The sequence below is a fragment of the Protopterus annectens genome, chromosome 3.part1 (assembly GCF_019279795.1).
Source record: "Protopterus annectens isolate FY-2018-M chromosome 3.part1, PAN1.0, whole genome shotgun sequence".
Classification (NCBI taxonomy): domain Eukaryota; kingdom Metazoa; phylum Chordata; order Ceratodontiformes; family Protopteridae; genus Protopterus; species Protopterus annectens.
In genome coordinates, this window is record NC_056732.1 from 772,141,776 (window position 1) to 772,163,914 (window position 22,139).

Genomic DNA, 22,139 nt, shown 5'->3' on the forward strand with positions numbered 1-22,139 from the left:
TTTACCTTATTGTCACATCTACTATCAGTACTACTACTGCTGTTAACTAACATTTACCTTATTGTCACATCTACTATCAGTGCTACTACTGCTGTTAACTAACATTTACCTTATTGTCACATCTACTATCAGTACTACTACTGTTAACTAACATTTACCTTATTGTCACATCTACTATCAGTGCTACTACTGCTGTTAACTAACATTTACCTTATTGTCACATCTACTATCAGTACTACTACTGCTGTTAACTAACATTTACCTTATTGTCACATCTACTATCAGTACTACTACTGCTAACTAACATTTACCTTATTGTCACATCTACTATCAGTGCTACTACTGCTGTTAACTAACATTTACCTTATTGTCACATCTACTATCAGTACTACTACTGCTGTTAACTAACATTTACCTTATTGTCACATCTACTATCAGTACTACTACTGCTGTTAACTAACATTTACCTTATTGTCACATCTACTATCAGTACTACTACTGCTGTTAACTAACATTTACCTTATTGTCACATCTACTATCAGTACTACTACTGCTGTTAACTAACATTTACCTTATTGTCACATCTACTATCAGTGCTACTACTGCTGTTAACTAACATTTACCTTATTGTCACATCTACTATCAGTGCTACTACTGCTGTTAACTAACATTTACCTTATTGTCACATCTACTATCAGTACTACTACTGCTAACTAACATTTACCTTATTGTCACATCTACTATCAGTACTACTACTGCTGTTAACTAACATTTACCTTATTGTCACATCTACTATCAGTACTACTACTGCTGTTAACTAACATTTACCTTATTGTCACATCTACTATCAGTACTACTACTGCTGTTAACTAACATTTACCTTATTGTCACATCTACTATCAGTGCTACTACTGCTAACTAACATTTACCTTATTGTCACATCTACTATCAGTGCTACTACTGCTGTTAACTAACATTTACCTTATTGTCACATCTACTATCAGTGCTACTACTGCTAACTAACATTTACCTTATTGTCACATCTACTATCAGTACTACTACTGCTGTTAACTAACATTTACCTTATTGTCACATCTACTATCAGTACTACTACTGCTGTTAACTAACATTTACCTTATTGTCACATCTACTATCAGTGCTACTACTGCTGTTAACTAACATTTACCTTATTGTCACATCTACTATCAGTACTACTACTGCTGTTAACTAACATTTACCTTATTGTCACATCTACTATCAGTACTACTACTGCTGTTAACTAACATTTACCTTATTGTCACATCTACTATCAGTACTACTGCTGTTAACTAACATTTACCTTATTGTCACATCTACTATCAGTGCTACTACTGCTAACTAACATTTACCTTATTGTCACATCTACTATCAGTACTACTACTGCTGTTAACTAACATTTACCTTATTGTCACATCTACTATCAGTACTACTACTGCTGTTAACTAACATTTACCTTATTGTCACATCTACTATCAGTACTACTGCTGTTAAATAACATTTACCTTATTGTCACATCTACTATCAGTACTACTACTGCTGTTCACTAACATTTACCTTATTGTCACATCTACTATCAGTACTACTGCTGTTAATTAACATTTACCTTATTGTCACATCTACTATCAGTACTACTACTGCTATTAACTAAAATTTACCTTAATGTCACATCTACGTTCAGTACTACTGCTGTTAACAAACATTTACCTTATTGTCACATCTACTATCAGGAATACTACTGCTATTAACTAAAATTTACTTTATTGTCACGTGTACGTTCAGTACTACTACTGCTGTAAACTAACATTTACCTTATTATAACATCTACTATCAGTACTACTACTTCTGTTAACTAACTTTTACTTTATTGTTACATCTACTATCAGAACTACTACTGCTGTTAAATAACATTTACCTTGTTATCACATCTACTATCAGTACTACTACTTCTGTTAACTAACATTTACCTTATTGTCACATCTACTATAAATACTATTACCGCTGTTAACTAACATTTACATTATTGTCACATCTACTATCAGTGGTACCACTGCTGATAACAAACATTTAACTTATTGTCACAAATAAAATCAAGACGTACTACTACTGCTGTTCACTAACATTTACCTTATTGTCAAGTGTACTATCAGTACTACTACTGCTGTTAACTACCATTTGCCTTATTGTCACGTGTACTATCAGTGCAACTACTACTGTGAACTTACATTCACCTTATTGTCACATCTACTATCAGTACTACTAATGCTGTTAACTAACTTTTACTTAATTGTCACGTCCACAGTCAGTACTACTACTGCTAACTAGTATTTATCTTATGGTCACATCTATAATCAGTTCTGTCGTAATGTGGCTTTGAAGCAGATTTTTGGTGGGAGTAACTTAAATAATTTAAGTTTGAAACAACCGAGCTGTTTTGTTCCATCGTTTTCTCCAGCCATGAATCTTTTCTTTAATGGCTGTGAGTAGGATCTACTGAAGTACTTCTAGGAGGGAGAATATAGTAAATACTATATCTTAACACAAACACAGAGAAGAGCTTTGCATGATCTTGGTAATAATGCTGATTTAACGATTAAGATGGCTGATAAGGAGGGAGCTGTAGTGGTGCTTGACACCACTTGGTATAACAATAGATTGGCAGATTTATTATCTGACAATAGTACTTATATTTTGATCAATCCCCTAGGAGTGAAACAGGTTATAGACAGGGTACATAACCGTTTACGGCTTCTGTTAAATAACATGCAGATAGATAATGATTTGTTTCAGTTTCTGTGGATAGAGAAACCTGTCACACCAATTTTCAAGGCTTTGCCCAAAATACATAAATCTACATCAGACCCACCACTCAGACCTATTGTGTCTGGTAGAGGCTGGGTCACTGAAAATATTTCCATCTGGTTGGAAACTGTTCTCAGACCTTATATCATAAGGTTGGATAATGTTTTATTAGATACAGGCCAGTTTCTAAAAATTTCCGGGGAGGCTGGCTGGGTTCAGACTCAAGATAGATTTTTAATGGTGACCTTAGATGTACATAGCCTGTTCACTGTCATTAGTAATGACTATGGTATACATGCAATTGGTGAACTTCTGCAAGACATGGATGTAAGTCCAGCAAGGATAGAACTTATTAAGAACATGCTGACACTGGTTTTGGACAATAATGTCTTCATGGGTATGCAGCAGGCATATAGACAAGCACAGGGGGTAGCCATGGGCACCCCCTGTGCCAACACTTATGCTAATCTTGTTCTGTCCTACTGGGAGAGGAATACTGTTTTAAGGAATGAGAGATGGATGCATCACATAAAAATGTATGTGTGTTTTGTAGATGATATTTTTATTTTGTGGAGTGGGGATAGTAGTGTTTTAGAAACTTTTGTGACTTACCTACATTCTACGACCACTTTTTTGAGATTTACTGTTAATAGTTCATACACTGAAATAGACTTCTTGGATGTGAGAGTTTTGCAGACAGAGGAGGGATTTTCGTCATGTTTGTATAGGAAGGACTGCTGGAAAAACACTTTGCTGTCTTTTGACAGCATGCACCCCCGCTATACTTTCCCCAATATCATACAGGGACAGATTAGTAGAGCTTCAAGGATCAGTAAGGAGGATATACAATTTGAAGAAGAAGTGATTACACTTAAGGATTGTTTTTGAGTAAGGGGTTATGATGGGGATTTAGTTGATAAGGTAGTGGACAGCAGTAAAGATCTTAGGAAGAATAGGTATAAACCATGGTTGAATGGGGTAAGAGATCAACAAAACTGTATTGTACATGATAGGACCACACAGGGGGATTTAAGGTTAATGCTGACCTATGGCAGCAACATTAAAGATGTCTGTGACGTTATCCACAGAAACTGGAATATTTTGACTAGTGATATCAATCTGAGGGATATAGTAGGTGACAGTCCTCGGTTCAGATACAAGAGAAATAGGAACTTGAAGGACCTATTATGCAGGGAAAAGACAATCACCACTAGGAGAAATGCTACAGAAACTGTGGGGACTGTACCCTGTGGGATTTGTAAGGCATGCAGTTACATTAATAGGGGAACAACTTATAGACATCCAGTAACAGGCATGTTATTTGATTTGAAGGCTAGGGCTACATGCAGAACAACTGACCTTGTCTATTTGGCGGAGTGTGTGTCTTGTCCAAGCTATTATGTAGGCAACACCAATTGCATGTTTAAGGTGAGGATTTTACAGCACCTCTCGTCCATTAGGAACAGAGACACACACACAATGCCTTGTTTAGACATTTAGATGAGAATCCAGCACATAGTTTTAAATTTAGGGCCATTGTTAATATGAAATTGGGTAATAGAGGGGGCGATATCAAACAGCTAACTGAGTTAGCTGAATCAAAATGGATTATAGAACTAATGGCACATAGGAGCCCAGGAGTGAATGATGTAGTTCCTATGAAACCCGCCCTTAGGAATAGGCGGGTTTTTTACTAGTTTCTCATTGGTTAATGAGTTTTTTAAATATTCTAACAGAGTGAGATGTTTTATCTGAAGAAGGGTTGTTACCCGAAAGCGCTCATCCAGTATTCTGTATTCTGTTGTTTTAATAAACTTGGAAGATTTAGAAGACTTAGCAGTGTCCAGCCATGTTTTTTTGGATAATCAGTTCTACTGCTGCTGTTTACTAACATTTACCTTATTGTCACATCTACTCTCAGTGCTACTACTGCTGTTAACTAACATTTATCTTATTGTCACATTTACTTTCAGTACTACTACTCTTGTTAATTAATATTTACCTTATTTTGGCATCTACTATCAGTGCTACTACTGCTGTTAACTTACATTTACCTGACTGTGACATCTACTATCAGTACTACTGCTGCTGTTAACTAACATTTACCTTATTGTCACATCTACTGTCAGTACTACCATTGCTGTTAACTAACATTTACCTTAGTGTCACATCTACTATCAGTGCTACTACTGCTGTTAACTTACATTTACCTTACTGTGACATCTACTATCAGTACCACTGCTGCTGTTAACTAACATTTACCTTTTTTCACATCTACTATCAGTGCTACCACTGCTGTTAACTAACATTTACTTTATTGTCACATATACTTTCAGTGCTACTACTGCTAAATAATATTTACCTTATTGTCACATCTACTATCAGTAGTACTACTACTGCTGCTAATTAACATTTACCTTATTGACACATCTACTAGCAGTACTTCTACTGCTAACTAACATTTACCGTATTGTCACATCTACTATCTATGCCACTACTGCTGTTAACTAACATTTACCTTATTCTCACATCTGCTATCAGTACTACTACTGCTGTTAACTAACATTTACCTTATTGTCACATGTACTATCAGTACTACTGTTAACTAACATTTACCATATTGTCATATCTACTACCATTACAACTACTGCTAGCTAACATTTACCTTATTGTAAAATCTAATATGAGTACTAGTACTCCTGTTAACTAACATTTTCCTTATTGTCACATCTAGTATCAGTACTACTACTTCTGTTAATAAACATTTACCTTATTTTCACATCTACTATCACTGCTACCACTGGTGTTTTCTAACATTTACCTTATTGTCACATCTACTATCAGTACCACTACTGCTGTTAACTAACATTTACCTTATTGTCACATCTACTATCACTACTACTGCTAAATAACATTTACCTTATTGTCACATCTACTATTAGTACTATTACTGCTGTTCACTAACATTTACTTTATTTGTCACATCTACGATCAGTACTACAACTGTAAACTAACATTTACCGTATTATAACATCTACTATTAGTACTACTACTGCTGTTAACTAACTTTTAATTTATTGCTAGATCTACTATTAGAACTCATACTGTTATTATCTGACATTTACCCTATTGTCACATCTACTATCAGTACTACTACTTCTCTTAACTAACATTTCCCTTATGGTCACATCTACAATAAATACTACTACCGCTGTTAACTAATATTTACATTATTGTCACATCTACTATCAGTGGTACAACTGCTGATAACAAACATTTACCTTATTGTCACAAATAAAATCAAGAAGTACTACTACTGCTGTTCACTAACATTTACCTTATTGTCAAGTGTACTATCAGTACTACTACTGCTGTTAACTAACATTTGCTTTATTGTCACGTGTACTGTCAGCACAACTACTGCTGTGAACTTACATTCACCTTATTGTCGCATCAACTATCAGTACTACTAATGCTGTTAACTAACATTTACTTAATTGTCACGTCCACAGTCAGTACTACTACTACTACTACTGCTGTTAACTAGTATTTAACTTATGGTCACATCTATAATCAGTTCTACTGCTGCTGTTTACTAACATTTACCTTATTGTCACATCTACTCTCAGTGCTACTACTGCTGTTCACTAACATTTATCTTATTGTCACATTTACTTTCAGTACTTGTGCTGCTGTTAACTAACATTTACCTTATTGTCACATCTACTGTCAGTACTACCATTGCTGTTAACTAACATTTACCTTATTGTCACATCTACTATCAGTGCTGCTACTGCTGTTAACTAACATTTACCTTATTGTCACATCTACTTTCAGTGCTAGTATTGCTAATTAACAATTACCTTATTGTCACATTTACTATCAGTACTACTACTGCTGTTAACTAAAATTTGTCTTATTTTGTCATCTACTTTCAGTGCTACTACTGCTGTTAACTAACATTTACTTTACTGTGACATCTACTATTAGTACTACTACTGTAGTTAATTAACATTTACGTTATTGTCACATCTACGATCAGTAGTACTACAGCTGTTAACTAACATTTAATTTATTGTTACATCTACTATTAGTGCTACTATTGCAAACTAATATTTACCTTATTGTCACGTCTACTATCACTACTACTGCTGTTAAATAACATTTACCTTATCATCACATCTACTATCAATACTATCACAGCTGTTAACTAAAATTTACCTTATTGTCACATCAACTCTTAGTAGTACTACTACTGTTAACTAACATTTAACTTATTGGCACATCTACTATCAGTACTACTACTGCTGTTAACTAACATTTACCTTATTGTCACATCTACTACCAGTACAACTACTGCTGTTATCTAACTTTTACCTTATTGTCACATCTACTATAAGTACTGCTACTGCAGTTAACTAACATTTACCTTATTGTCACATCTAATATTAGTACTACTACTGATGTTAACTAACTTTTACATTACCGTCATATCTAGGGTCAGTATAACTGCTTCTATCTAGCATTTACCTTTTTGTCACATCTACTATCAGTGCTACCACTGCTAACTGAAATTGATGTTATTGTCACATCTACAATCAGTACTACCACTGCTGTTATCTAAAATTTACGTTATTGTTGCATCTACTATGAGTACAACTATTGCTGATAACTAAAATGTCCCTTATTGTCACATCTACTATCAGTACTACTACTGCTAACATTTACTTTATTGTCACATCTACTATCAGTACTACTACTGCTGTTAACTAACATTTACCTTTTTTTCATGTCTATTATTAGTACTACTACTGCTGTTCATTAATATTTACCTTATAGTCATGTCTACTATCAGTACAACTATTGCTGTTAACTAACAATAACCTTATTGTTACATTTAATATCAGTACTACTATTGCAGTGAACTAACATTTACCTTATTGTCACATCAAATATCAGTAGTACTACTGCTGTTAACTAAACTTTACTTTATTGTCACATCTACTGTCAGTACTACTACTGCTGTTAACTAACATTTACCTTATTATCACATTTATTATAAATACTACTACCGCTGTTAACTAACATTTACATTATTGCCACATCTACTATCAGTGGTACCACTGCTGATAACAAACATTTATCTTATTGTCACAATTAAAATCAAGAAGTACTACTTCTGCTGTTCACTAACATTTATCTTATTGTCACATGTACTATCAGTACTACTACTGCTGTTAACTAGCATTTGCCTTATTGTCACATCTACTATCAGTACTTCTAATGCTGTTAACTAGCATTTACTTAATTGTCACATCCACAGTCAGTACTACTACTTATGGTCACATCTATAATTAGTTGATAGTAGAAGTAGCACTGATAGTAGAAGTGACAATAAGGTAATTGTTAGTTAGCAGTAGTAGTGCTGGTATTCGATTTGACAATACGGTAAATGTTAAAACTTGTATACAAGAAAGCAAATGGCTGGATGACCATAATAAAGGCAAATTGTTCTTACAAGAAAGCAAATGGCTGGATGACCACAATAAAGGCAAATTGTTCTTACAAGAAAGCAAATGGCTGGATGACCACAAGTTTTTGCAGTTTGTCGGTTTAGTCCATCTTTAGTTTCGTTTTACGGTAAATGTTAGTTAACAGTAGTAGTAGTGCTGATAGTAGATGTGACAATATGGTAAAAATAGGGTGGCGCAGTGGTGCAGTTGTTAACACAGTCACCTCACAGCAAGAGGTTCTCCAGTTCGATTCTTGGCTGGGGTGCTTTCTGTGTGGAGTTTGCATGTTCTCCCTGTGTTCGCGTGGGTTTCGTCCGGGTCCTCCGGTTTCCTCCCACATTCTAAAGACATGCTTCCGGAGAACTTCTCCCTGGGCCTCCACTGAAAACAGGATCTGTGGAACCTAGTTGGACTTTCCTAGTCAACAAATGTACAATAAAAATAAAAAAAAAATAAAAATAATCAGTTCTACTGCTGCTGTTTACTAACATTTACCTTATTGTCACATCTACTCTTAGTGCTACTGCTGCTGTTAACTAACATTTATCTTATTGTCACATTAACTTTTAGTAATACTACTCTTGTTAATTTTTACATTATTTTGGTATCTACTATCAGTGCTACTACTGCTGTTAACTTACATTTACCTTACTGTGACATCTGCTATCAGTACTACTGCTGCTGTTAACTAACATTTACCTTATTGTCACATCTACTGTCAGTACTACCATTGTTGTTAACTAACATTTACCTTAGTGTCACATATACTATCAGTGCTGCTACTGCTGTTAACTAACATTTACCTTATTGTCACATTTACTTTCAGTGCTACTATTGCTAACTAACATTTAGCTTATTGTCACGTTTACTATCAGTACTACTACTGCTGTTAACTAAATTTTTTCTTATTTTGGCATCTACTTTCAGTGCTACTACTGCTGTTAACTAACATTTACCTTATTGTGACATCTACTATCAGTACTACTACTGTAGTTAACTAACATTTACCTTATTGTCACATCTACGATCAGTAGTACTATAGCTGTTAACTAACATTTAATTTATTGTCACATCTACTATTAGTGCTACTATTGCAAACTAATATTTACCTTATTGTCACGTCTATTATCACTACTACTACTACTGCTGTTAAAAAACATTTACCTTATCGTCACGTCTACTATTACAGCTGTTAACTAAAAGTTACCTTATTGTCACATCATCTCTCAGTACTACTACTACTACTACTGTCAACTAACATTTACCTTATTGGCACATCTACTATTAGTACTACTACTGCTGTTGACTAACTTTTACATTACTGTCACATCTAGGGTCAGTATAAATATTGCTATCTAACATTTACCTTATTGTCACATCTACTATCAGTGCTACACTACCTTCTGACATTTACGTTATTGTCACATCTACAATCAGTACTACAACTGCTGTTATCTAACATTTACATTATTGTTGCATCCACTATGAGTACAACTATTGCTGATAACTAAATTGTCCCTTAATGTCTCATCTACTATCAGTACTACTGCTGCTGTAAACTAACATTTACCTTTTTTTCATGTCTACTATTAGTACTACTACTGCTGTTCACTAATATTTACCTTATAGTCATGTCTACTATCAGTACAACTACTGCTGTTAACTAACAATAACCTTATTGTTACATTTAATATCAGTACTACTATTGCAGTTAACTAATATTTACCTTATTGTCACATCAAATATCAGTAGTACTACTGCTGTTAACTAAACTTTACTTTATTGTCACATCTACTATCAGTGCTACTGCTGCTGTTAACTAACATTTACCGTATTGTCAAATCGAATACTAGTACTTCTACTGCTAACTATCAATTACCTTATTGTCACTTCTACTATCAGTGCTACTACTTCTGTTAACTAACTTTTACCTTATTGTCACATCTACTATCAGTACAACTACTGCTGTTAACTAACATTTACCTTATTGTCATATCTGGTATTAGTACTACTACTGCTAACTAACATTCACTTTATTGTCACATCTACTACCAGAACTACTACTACTGTTAATTAACATTTAATGTATTGTCACATCTACTCTCAGTGCTACCACTACTAACTAACATTTACCATATTGTCACAAATACAATCAGTAATACTACTGCTAACTAATTTTACCTTATTGTCACATCTACTATCAGTGCTGCTACAACTGTTAACTAACATTTACCTTATTGTCACGTCTACTATCAGTACTACCACTACAGCTGTTAGCTAACATTTACATTATTGTCACAACTGCTATCAGTACCACTACGGCTATCTAACATTAACTGTATTGTCACATCTACTATCAGTGCAAATATTGCTGTTAACTAACATTTACCTTATTGTCATGTCTACTATTTGTTCTACTACTGCTGTTAACTAACATTTACCTTAATGTCAAAACTACTATTAGTACTACTATTGCTGTTAACTACAATTTGTCTTATTGTCACATCTACTGTCAGTACTACTACTGATAACTAACATTTTCCTTATTGTCATATCTACCATCAGTGCTACTACTGCTATAAACTAACATTTACATTATTGTCTCATCTACTATCAGTACTACTACTGCTGTTAACTAACATTTACTATATTGTCACATCTACTATCAGTACTGTCACTGCTAACTAACATTTGCCTTAAAGTCAAATCTATCAGTACTACTTCTGCTGTTAACTAACATTTACCTTATTGTCACATCTACTATCAGTACTACTGCTGATAATTAACATTTACCTTATTGTCACATCTACTATCAGTACTACTACTGCTATTAACTAAAATTTACCTTATTGTCACATGTACTTTCAGTACTACTACTGCGGTTAACTAGCATTTACCTTATTCTCACATCTACTATCAGTGCTACCACTGATGTTAACTAACATTTACCTTATTGTCACAAATACAATCAGTAAGTACTACTACTGCTGTTAATTAACATTTACTTTATTGCCACATCTACTAGCAGTACTACTACTGCTAACTAACATTTACCTTATTGTCAATACAACTATCAGTACTCTTACTACTGTTAGCTAACATTTACCTAATTGTCACATCTACTATAACTACTACTGCTGATAACAACCATTTCCCTTATTGTCACATCTACTATCAGTGCTACTACTGCTGTTAACTAACATTTACCTTATTGTCACATCTACTATCAGTACTACTACTGCTGTTAACTAACATTTGCGTTACTGTCACATCTATTATCAGTACTACTACTGCTAACAAACATTTACCTTATTATCACATCTACTATCAGTACTGCTACTACTACTGCTGTTAACTAACATTTACCATATTTTTACATCTAATATCAGAACTAATACTGCTGTTAACTAACTTGTTCTTTATTGTCACATCTTTCATCAGAAGTAGTATTGTTGTTAACAAACATTTACCTTATTGTCACATCTACTATCAGTGCTACTACTGCTGTTTATTAACATTTACCTTATTGTCACATCTACTATCAGTACTACTACTGCTGATAACTAAAACGTACCTTATTGTCACATCTACTATCAGTGCTACTACTGCTGTTTACTAACATTTATTTTATTCTCACATCTACTATTAGTACTACCACTTCTAATAAATAACATTTACCTTATTGTCACATCTACTATCAGTACTATTACTGCTGTTAACTAACGTTTACCATATTTTCACATCTAATATCAGAACTAATACTGCTGTTAACTAACTTGTACTTTATTGTCACATCTTCAATCAGAAGTAGTACTGTTGTTAATTAACATTTACCTTATTGTCACATCTACTATCAGTACTACTATTGCTGTTAACTAACATTTACCTTATTGTCAAATCTACTTTCAGTACTACCACTGCTGTTAACTAATATTTACCTTATTGTCAAATCTACTATCAGTACTACTACTGCTGTTAACAAATATTTACTTTATTGTCAAATCTACTATCAGTAGTACTACTGCTAACTAGCATTTGCCTTATTGTCACATCTACTATCAGTACTACTACTGCTAACTATCATTTACCTTATTGTCACATCTTCTTTCAGTAGTACTGCTGTTAACTTATATGTACATTATTGTCACAACTACTATCAGTGCAACCACTGCTGTTAATTAACCTTTACCTTATTGTCACAAATACCAACAGTAAGTGCTACTACTGCTGTTAATTAACATTTACCTTATTGCCACATCTACTAGCAGTACTACTACTGCTGTTAACTAACATTTACCTTATTGTCAATACAACTATCAGTACTCTTACTACTGTTAGCTAACATTTACCTAATTGTCACATTTACTATAACTACTACTGCTGATAACAACCATTTCCCTTATTGTCACATCTATTATCAGTGCTACTACTGCTGTTAACTAACATTTACCTTATTGTCACATCTACTATCAGTACTACTACTGCTGTTAACTAACATTTGCGTTACTGTCACATCTACTATCAGTACTACTACTGCTAACAAACATTTACCTTATTGTCACATCTACTATCAGTACTGCTACTACTACTGCTGTTAACTGACATTTGCCATATTTTTACATCTAATATCAGAACTAATACTGCTGTTAACTAACTTGTTCTTTATTGTCACATCTTTCATCAGAAGTAGTATTGTTGTTAACTAACATTTACCTTATTGTCACATCTACTATCAGTGCTACTACTACTGCTGTTAATTAACATTTACCTTATTGTCAAATCTACTTTCAGCACTACCACTGCTGTTAACTATTATTTACCTTATTGTCAAATCTACTATCAGTACTACTACTGCTGTTAACAAATATTTACCTTATTGTCAAATCTACTATCAGTAGTACTACTGCTAACTAGCATTTGCCTTATTATCACATCTACTATCAGTACTACTACTGCTAACTATCATTTACCTTATTGTCACATCTTCTTTCAGTAGTACTGCTGTTAACTTATATGTACATTATTGTCACATCTACTATCAGTGCTACTACTGCTGTTAACTAACATTTACCTTATTGTCACAAATACAATCAGTAAGTACTACTACTGCTGTTAACTAACATTTACCTTATTGTCACATCTACTATTAGTGCTACTACTGCTGTTCACTAACATGTACCTAATTGTCATGTCTACAATCAGTAGTTAACTGGTATTTACCTTATGGTCACATCTACAATCAGTTCTACTACTGCTGTTAACTAAAATTTACCTTATTGTCACATCTACTATCAGTACTGCCCCTGCTGTTAACTAATATTTATCTTATTGTCAAATCTACTGTCAGTACTACTACTGCTAACTAACATTTACCTTATTGTCACATCTGCTACCAGTACAACTACTGCTGTTAACTAACATTTACCTTATTGTCACATCTACTATCAGTACTACTACTGCTGTTAACTAACATTTACCAAATTGTCATGTCTACAGTCAGTACTACTACTGCTTTTAACTAGTATTTACCTTATGGTCACATCTATAATCAGTTCTACTACTGCTGTTAACTAAAATGTACCTTATTGTCACATCTACTATCAGTACTGCCACTGCTGTTAACTAACATTTACCTTATTGTCAAATGTACTATCAGTACTACTACTGCTGTTAATTAACATTTACCTTATTGTCACATCTACCATCAGTACTACTACTCCTGTTAACTAACATTTACCTTATTGTCACATCTAATATCAGTACTACTACTACTGCTGTTAACTAACATTTTCCTTATTGTCACATCTACTTTCACTGCTACAACAGGTGTTATCTAACATTTACATTATTGTCACATCTACTATCAGTACTACCACTGCTGTTAACTAACATTTACTTTATTGTCACATCTACTATCAGTACTACTACTGCTGTTAACTAACATTTACCTTGTTGTCGCATCTACTATCAGTACTACTGCTAACATTTACCTTATTGTCACTTCTACTTTCAGTACTACTACTGCTGTTAACTAACATTTACCTTATTCACCACTTGCTAGACACTAATTGGCTGGCTTATGATTTTTCACTCCTAATCTAATCCTGAACTTTTTTCCTTCATATCTGAAAATTTTACCTAAGGTTATTCAAGATTTTAAATCTTGCAGTTATTTTAGATTTTGGTATGTTTGAAATGCTGTTATACACCTGCTGTATTTTTCACTGCTACGTTTTGTTTGTTTTTTTTTCCCTTTTTTACTTACTGTGTATAAGCATGTCTTCAAACATTTTGTATATGTTTTTTGCTCTATTACTAGTAAATTGTAGGCTAAGGTTATGTGTACCTCTTCTGTATTGTTTTATTTTTGTTATTTTTTATTGTTTGTTATGTTAATTGTGGAGCTTTTCTCCTTGAACCTCCACTGAAAAGGATCTAATTATTCTAAGCCCAGTGGGTAATCCTAGTAAACAAATGTAAAATAAACAAACAAAATATATAATTTGTTGTCTGATTAACAAATGGATTTTGGTGTTTGCTTTTGTTACAGCAGAGCCATTTGATTTATCTCCATGTCCTGCCTCTTTCCTGTGGCAATGTTTTTGCTTTGTTCATATACTGCAGTTCATAACTAAAGAGTTATACACCGAAGTAAACTCTCACATTGAAGCTGCATGCTTGTCACATTTGCATGGCTTTGAAAGCACAAGAAATTCTAACTATATGCCCATTTTGGAAAGAAACAAGCTTTGCATTATAAAGCATCACTTAAAATATATCTACACTTTATGGCAAACTAGAAGCAGAAAGGGTTAATACTGTTGTATAAGACTAACCTAGCTGAGATCTTCAATTGTCTTTCTATAAATAAAGGATCACAAAGCGCTCATTGCCCAGAGGCTCACATTATGTACACTACCAATTAAATAAATAACAAAAACCTATACAGTAAAAGCACTTACGGTTTTAATTACATAATTGTACACTGGTTGAAAAGACACTATAAACTATGATTCTCTGTAGTGATCTCTCACGGACTGTAATTTTTTCATAAAAAATGAATGAATCTGGAAAATGAGTTTAACAACACTGATTGATTTTCCACTTTGACTTCAAAAAGAGTATAATATCTATTGCCATTGTGACACGGGAGAATGACAAAGGCATTTTTTATCATTATCTCTGCATGATGTTTTGCTAGAATGCAAGACCAACAACTTGGTTGAAATTTTTTGCATTTGTTGGACACTCAGCTTAAATGTAATTATTGAACTAGAGCATGAAAGTGTCTTCTGATGAGCTTACATATCACAGATTGTATATTTCACGTCATTATGGACTTCAGACAAGAAATACCCATCTTTCTAATTTGGTATATGGTTGTTGAATTTCACACTTTATTTATTTATTTATTTTTTAATTTTAATTCTAGTTAAATCTAAAATGAACAGAAAAATATATAACATGTTATATATATATATATATATATTAACATATATACACATATATCTAAACACTTATACATACACACACACACACACACACATATATATATATGTATATATATATATATATATATATATATATATATATGCATATATATATATATATATATATATATATATATATATATATACATATATATATAAATATATACATAAAATGTATATATACATACACACACATATGTGTGTGTGTGTCTGTGTGTGTGTGTGTGTGTGTTTGTGTGTGTGTGTGTGTGTGTGTGTGTGTGTGTGTGTGTGTGTGTGTGTACATATTTGTATCTATATATATATATATATATATATATATATCTGTATAATCATCTGATTGAGTTTTCAGAAACTCAAGCTCCATATGGTCGAGACCATATGATAGAGTTTTTGCAAACTCAAAGTTTTTGAATGGAGATTGTGGTGTAGCAACGACTAGGAATTTTCTTCACTGGAGTGCGATCCTGGAATCTATATTATTTGCAGGGGTTCATATTTGAGTTTTTGGAAACTCAATCTTATGATCTCTTCGATATTTTTTTCAAGTTTCCAAAAAGTTGATCACCTGACATAGACATATACATATATGTATATGTGGGAGCGCTACAGAATCCTGAAAACCTAAAATACTGAAGACCAAAATCCTGAAAGTTCAAATTCCTGAAAACTCAAAATAGTGAAAACTCAAAATCCTGAAAACACATAGGATACCAACACTTATTATATTCCAGTACATGTACATACAGAACTATATGCAGGGGAGCAAGCCCCCCTGCACCCCCCACACCCCCTGCTACTTACATATCTCAACCCCGAGATTGCACTTCACTACACTAAGTGCAATCTTGAAGTTAAATATTTAAGTAGCAGGGGGTGTGCATGGGTCTTGCCCCCTGCTTATACTTGTAGAACAGTAATATAGTTTGTGTTTTATTTCTTTCTGTATGTGCTTGTGCTGGAATATAGTAAGTGTTGGTATCATTTGTGTTTTCAGGATTTTGAGTTTTCAGTATTTTGAGTTTTTCAGGATTTTTGTCTCAGGATTTTGGGCTTTAAGGATTCTGTAATGCTCCCTTGTATGTATATGTGTGTGTGTGTGTATATATATATACATATATATATATATATATATATATATATATATATATATATATATATATATATATATATATATATACATATATTATACAGACACACACAGACATATATATATTCATACAACTTACGCCACTATAATTAATATTTCCATTTATTTATTTATATATTTGTTAACTGAACTATTTCCACTAAGCATTTAGACTGTTTTCGTGGGATTCAATATCTGATTAAGTACCTTATTTAGAATCACAGAGAAGATAAATGGAGGTTGTGGGAGAGTGATTTAGAAAAGGCAGTAGAGAAACTTCACTGTATTTCTGATATGAACTTTAACCTCCAAATGAGCTTCCACCAACTCAGATAAACAGATCCTCAGTTTAATATCTGAATCAAAGGATAGCATCACAGAACTGTAGTATCCAAAAATTTATGATTTTTCCTGGCATCAACTATGAGTGTTCAATCTGCTAAACTGCTGACACATTTATCAGTTTGAAATTACATTCATTATCAATATTTTTTCCAGTAGTCTCAAAAGGTCAGCTTCATTATTTAATTCCTTCAGATACCCGGTTACTAATCTACATTTTTACTTTGTCTGCATTTTTTATAGTTATAAAAATTCAGACACTCTAATGGGTTCTAATATGGCAGAGTGCTCAGAAAATGTCATTGCAGCAGCCGTCCTTACATAGCTATTTGGAAATGATAAGTGACTCAATGTAGTTATTTATTTACTTTTAATTGCTTTTGTTAACCAGAATATTCTATCTGGGGATAGCCTTTGTTCAGTATATGACCAATGGGAAAAGCCTTTATTAGAGATATGAATTATCAGTAATGAATAGCAAGATGAATTAGTAAACTTATATATTACACATACAGATCTACACACAATACACATTACACCAAAAGCACACTTAATCACTGAAGTAAATGTTTTCTATGGCTATCACTGTATTATTTGAAATTATACCATGATCCCCCCAAAACGTGCACGCTGATTGGCCAGCGTGCCCGTTGTAAATCGAGTTATACTAATGGAAAAAGGTCCGGTCGCCCAGACTTTTTTCCATTAGTATAACTCAATTTTTTAAAACACTGTCTCGCTATGTTAAATGGGTTTAACATAGCGAGACAGCTTTAAAATAAGCAACGGAGATCTCCGTTGCTTATTTTAAAGCTGTCTTGCTATGTTAAACCCATTTAACATAGAGAGACAGTGTTTTAGCAACGAGAAAGCAAGATCTCCGTTGCTTTTTGTTCGCTATGTTAAATGAGTTTAACATGGCGAGACAGTTTTAAAATAAGCAACAGAGATGTCCGTTGCTTATTTTAAAACTGTCTCGCTATGTTAAACTCATTTAACATAGCAAAACACTAAAAAAAAGCAACGGAGATCTTGCTTTCTCCGTTGCTTTTGCCCACAGCTCTGATGTACTGCGCAGGCGCGCAATACATCAGAACTGCAGCGGATGCCAGACATCTGCAGAAGGGCAGTAAACAGGCATTATACTATGCCATTATTTAAGAAAAGTAATAGTTTATTTTCTTAAATAATGTCATGGTATAATATCAATAACCCACGCCTGGGTGTGGGTAATGCTAAATTTACCCACGGTTGGCTTTGTTTGGTCCCTCGGGCTTCGCCCTCAGGACCAAACCACGCCAACCGTGGGTAAATTTAGCATTACCCACACCCAGGCGTGGGTTATTGCTATAATAAACATGCCGTTGTTTGCCGAGTCGAATGCAGCAGATTTGTGGGCTGTACTTCCTCCTTTTAAACACAGCTACATTTAAACAAGGCCTACTTTATTTACTCTTCAATATGTGTATTTCACATTGACAAGAAAAGATTGGTGATCTTGTATCCTATTTTTTCTGAAACATACACAAAGTTTGTAACTGAAGTTATATTTTCTGTCTGTGGAGAATCAGATTGATTCATGGGATATGAAATAATATTTCTCTGCCCTGAATTTACTAGCTGTGGGAGAGTTTACTAGATCTCTGACTATTCTTCGGTTAGGATGCTAAAGGGTGCAAACACTAATTAGACAACTGTGTTAAGAAGATAGGTACTCATGGCCAGGGAAAACAAATTTATTGTTATGCAGATGGGACACTCAGCTCAGTTGTCTGTGTTCTGTATAAAAAGATATAAAAAACAGCTAAAACTGAAGAAAGCTAGACACGGTGATAGAAAAAGAAATAGAGATGCCTGTAACATTTGAACTGTAAACATTTGAGTTTTATTCCCGCCAGTTTTGCCACTACCTGGGAATTCATACAGTTTAGTTAAGATTTAATAATTCTTTCAGATAAAGAGCTGCAAGAAAAATCTAATTGAAGACAGGTATTTTATTTTACAATCAATATGTTCAAAATGATTATTTTCTGTTTCCTCGTACAACTTCATAACTCTCTGCTAAATGTATTTATTAATTATTTTGCATATAAAATGCTTCTTTGCTGTCTTCTATAAAGCTTGTGGCTTGTCATGTATTGTAAGGTTAATTATTGATATAAGGTGACAAGCTGCTGACACCTACCTCTAACTGGCTAACATGCTCTCTGAGGCACTGTTATTGAACATTATAATTATCTGACTTATGTTGCAAAAATAATGCAGTAACCAGGAGGTCTCTACCCTAATAATCAGGTGAGTTTTCAGCTGATTACCTTGAGCCAGGACAGAAACCTGGAGTGTTACAGAATAACATTACCCTTTCCTGGAAAGCAACATGTATGTGAAAATCTCAGAGTTTATTGAAAGTGCAGTTAATGAGGACGATGAAAGGCTCTGAAATGCAGAGAGATGAGAAGAAGATGGTGTGTAGAGATAGGTCAAAAATTCTGCTCAGTTGTATGTTCATCGTGATGCCTGTTCTTAGGTTTGGATGGTGTATACCTTTTCCCAAGGCACAGTTCATATTTCTACAGGTTGTTAATGGCATGACTGTCCAATAAAGGAGTGGAATTGCTAATATGAAAGCAAATGATCTGCATGTAGAAGGAACCTGGTAGTGTATTAAAAGAGTGCACTCTCTTCTCAAAAATCATTTTTTGAGGGAATCTAGAAAACTTTCTTGAGGTCTGGGGGGAGAAAAAGATATTCTATTTCAGAATAAATAGACCACTGTTTTCTATGTTAGAATGCAGCAGATTTGGGTTCTACATCTATGTCTCATGGAACATGCAGCATGCAGAAAGAAAAAAATAATAGGGATTGTGTATTTTTCTTTCTGGTATGAAAAGATGGGTGAAAGTTTGAGCATTTTGTATGAAATGTACATGAGCTATGTAACTGAAAACTTCCTTTGACTAAGAATTAAAGCAATTAAACTTAGGATGTGATAATGTAATTATTCTGTATAGTGTTTACAAGATTTGAGTCTATTTCTAGACCAGTATATAAGTAAGACAGTCTGATTAATTGTATCTAAGGTCTGTAGGAAAATATACAAACCAACTTATAAAGCATACCAGCAATGATTTCCAACAGAAAACAACAAACAACAATTTCAGTACTGGGGATTTAGGCTTAGTGAGTGGAACTATAATGGAACTAGGTTTTATTGACTTGTTAGGACACCATTGAAAGACATTTTTCAAATTTATTATTTGCAGAAGGTGTTTGAGTGAGACGTAATCTCACTGACTGAAGATTATAGCATGGAATATGCCATGTAGTTCACTTACAGTATGTCAAGAAGGCAGAATCATGTAATCCTAAATTATTAAATGGTCTAATATTCCCTAAGCTAAAACTATAGCAGGGATCTGAGTGAGAAACACTGATGTATCCCTGTGATATAAAAAGGGGCAAACCTAATGATTTCACTATAACTTCACTCAAGTTTGGTTAACCAGTGAAGATTAGATGAGAGCATAGTAATTAAAGATGGATATGTAATAAATAAACTCCAGGAATTAAAGTACAGCAAAGTCAATTATAAATTACTTTTCACTGAATAAGTGTGAAAACTATTCAACATTTCTAAGCATAATACTTTATTTGCTTACAAATCACATTTTAAATTACTACTGATGGCTGACTTCAAATAACTTTACACTACTTGACAAAAAAACTCCCAGCAATTACCACTACCAAGTTCATTACCTCTTGCGGTCGGGTTAATGCTGTACTACAGGCAGTTCTGAGACCTAGCACATACTAATAGTATATGCCTTTCCTTTGAAATGCTTCATTAGCATCTAGCACTGCTGTGAACAGAACCCACCAACGTGCTTCTTGTCTTGTGTTACAGCACCATTTTAGGGCATTCCTGTGAGGTGTACACCTCAAGCATAACCCATGGTCCTTCTCCTTGGGCGGTAAAAAATATCTATATATAATATATAGCATTTATATATAATATATAGCATTTATATGTGTGTGTGTATATATATATATATATATATATATATATATATATATATATATATATATATCTATATATGTATCTGTGTATGCATTCAAGTAATCGGACACACACACACACACACACACACACACACACACACACACACACACACACACACACACACACAAACACACGCACACCCAGCCTCTCATTTTCTTCCTGATCTATATATTCAAATTCACATTCTCTGGATTTCTGTAACTATTCAGCAGTCATGGCAAAATAATTTAATTAATCATAACTACGTCTTGACCAGCCTTGTCTATGTGAACAAAATGTACAGTGTTCTTAACAGTATTTTCTCTTGTTTGACAATCCTGTAGTATATCACTCTTTCTTTCTCTGTGAATGCATTTCCTCTTACCTTCATAAAATACTTTAAATCCATGGGCACTAACAGCAAAATCACTTGTGAGACGTAATGAAAATACCGGCCCAGTGCTTGATACAGGTGGTGGGAGCTGAAATCCTGTTAATCTGAAAGGAAAACAGTATAGATTTATTAAATTAATGTAATTCAAGTTAAGGGACTACAATAAACACAAGAAAATAGCTACACACTGTATAGAAGAATGAAGTTTTATTGGTACTATGCCTTTTATGGTAAGCACCAACATTTATTCTTAGTGACCTAAAGTGCTTGATTAACATCAAAGAGACGTGGTAAAAAATCTGACTAAGTTCAGTGGGAAGTCTGCAGCAATGTGTCAAAACCAAAAATATATAAACAGCGTATATTTCTTCTTCGCTGCTTTCTTTACCTTCTG

At 33.6% G+C, this 22,139-nt stretch overlaps 1 protein-coding gene across 1 annotated transcript in view; it reads right to left on the reverse strand.

The window, feature by feature from the left end:
* LOC122797720 (CUB and sushi domain-containing protein 3) overlaps positions 1–22,139 on the reverse strand; it is a 5,249,173-nt gene that overhangs the window by 5,034,116 nt on the left and 192,918 nt on the right. The window contains exon 3 of the mRNA XM_044066251.1: positions 21,737–21,849. Within this exon, the coding sequence (XP_043922186.1) occupies positions 21,737–21,849 (113 nt within the window). The remainder of the gene's footprint in view (positions 1–21,736; positions 21,850–22,139) is intronic.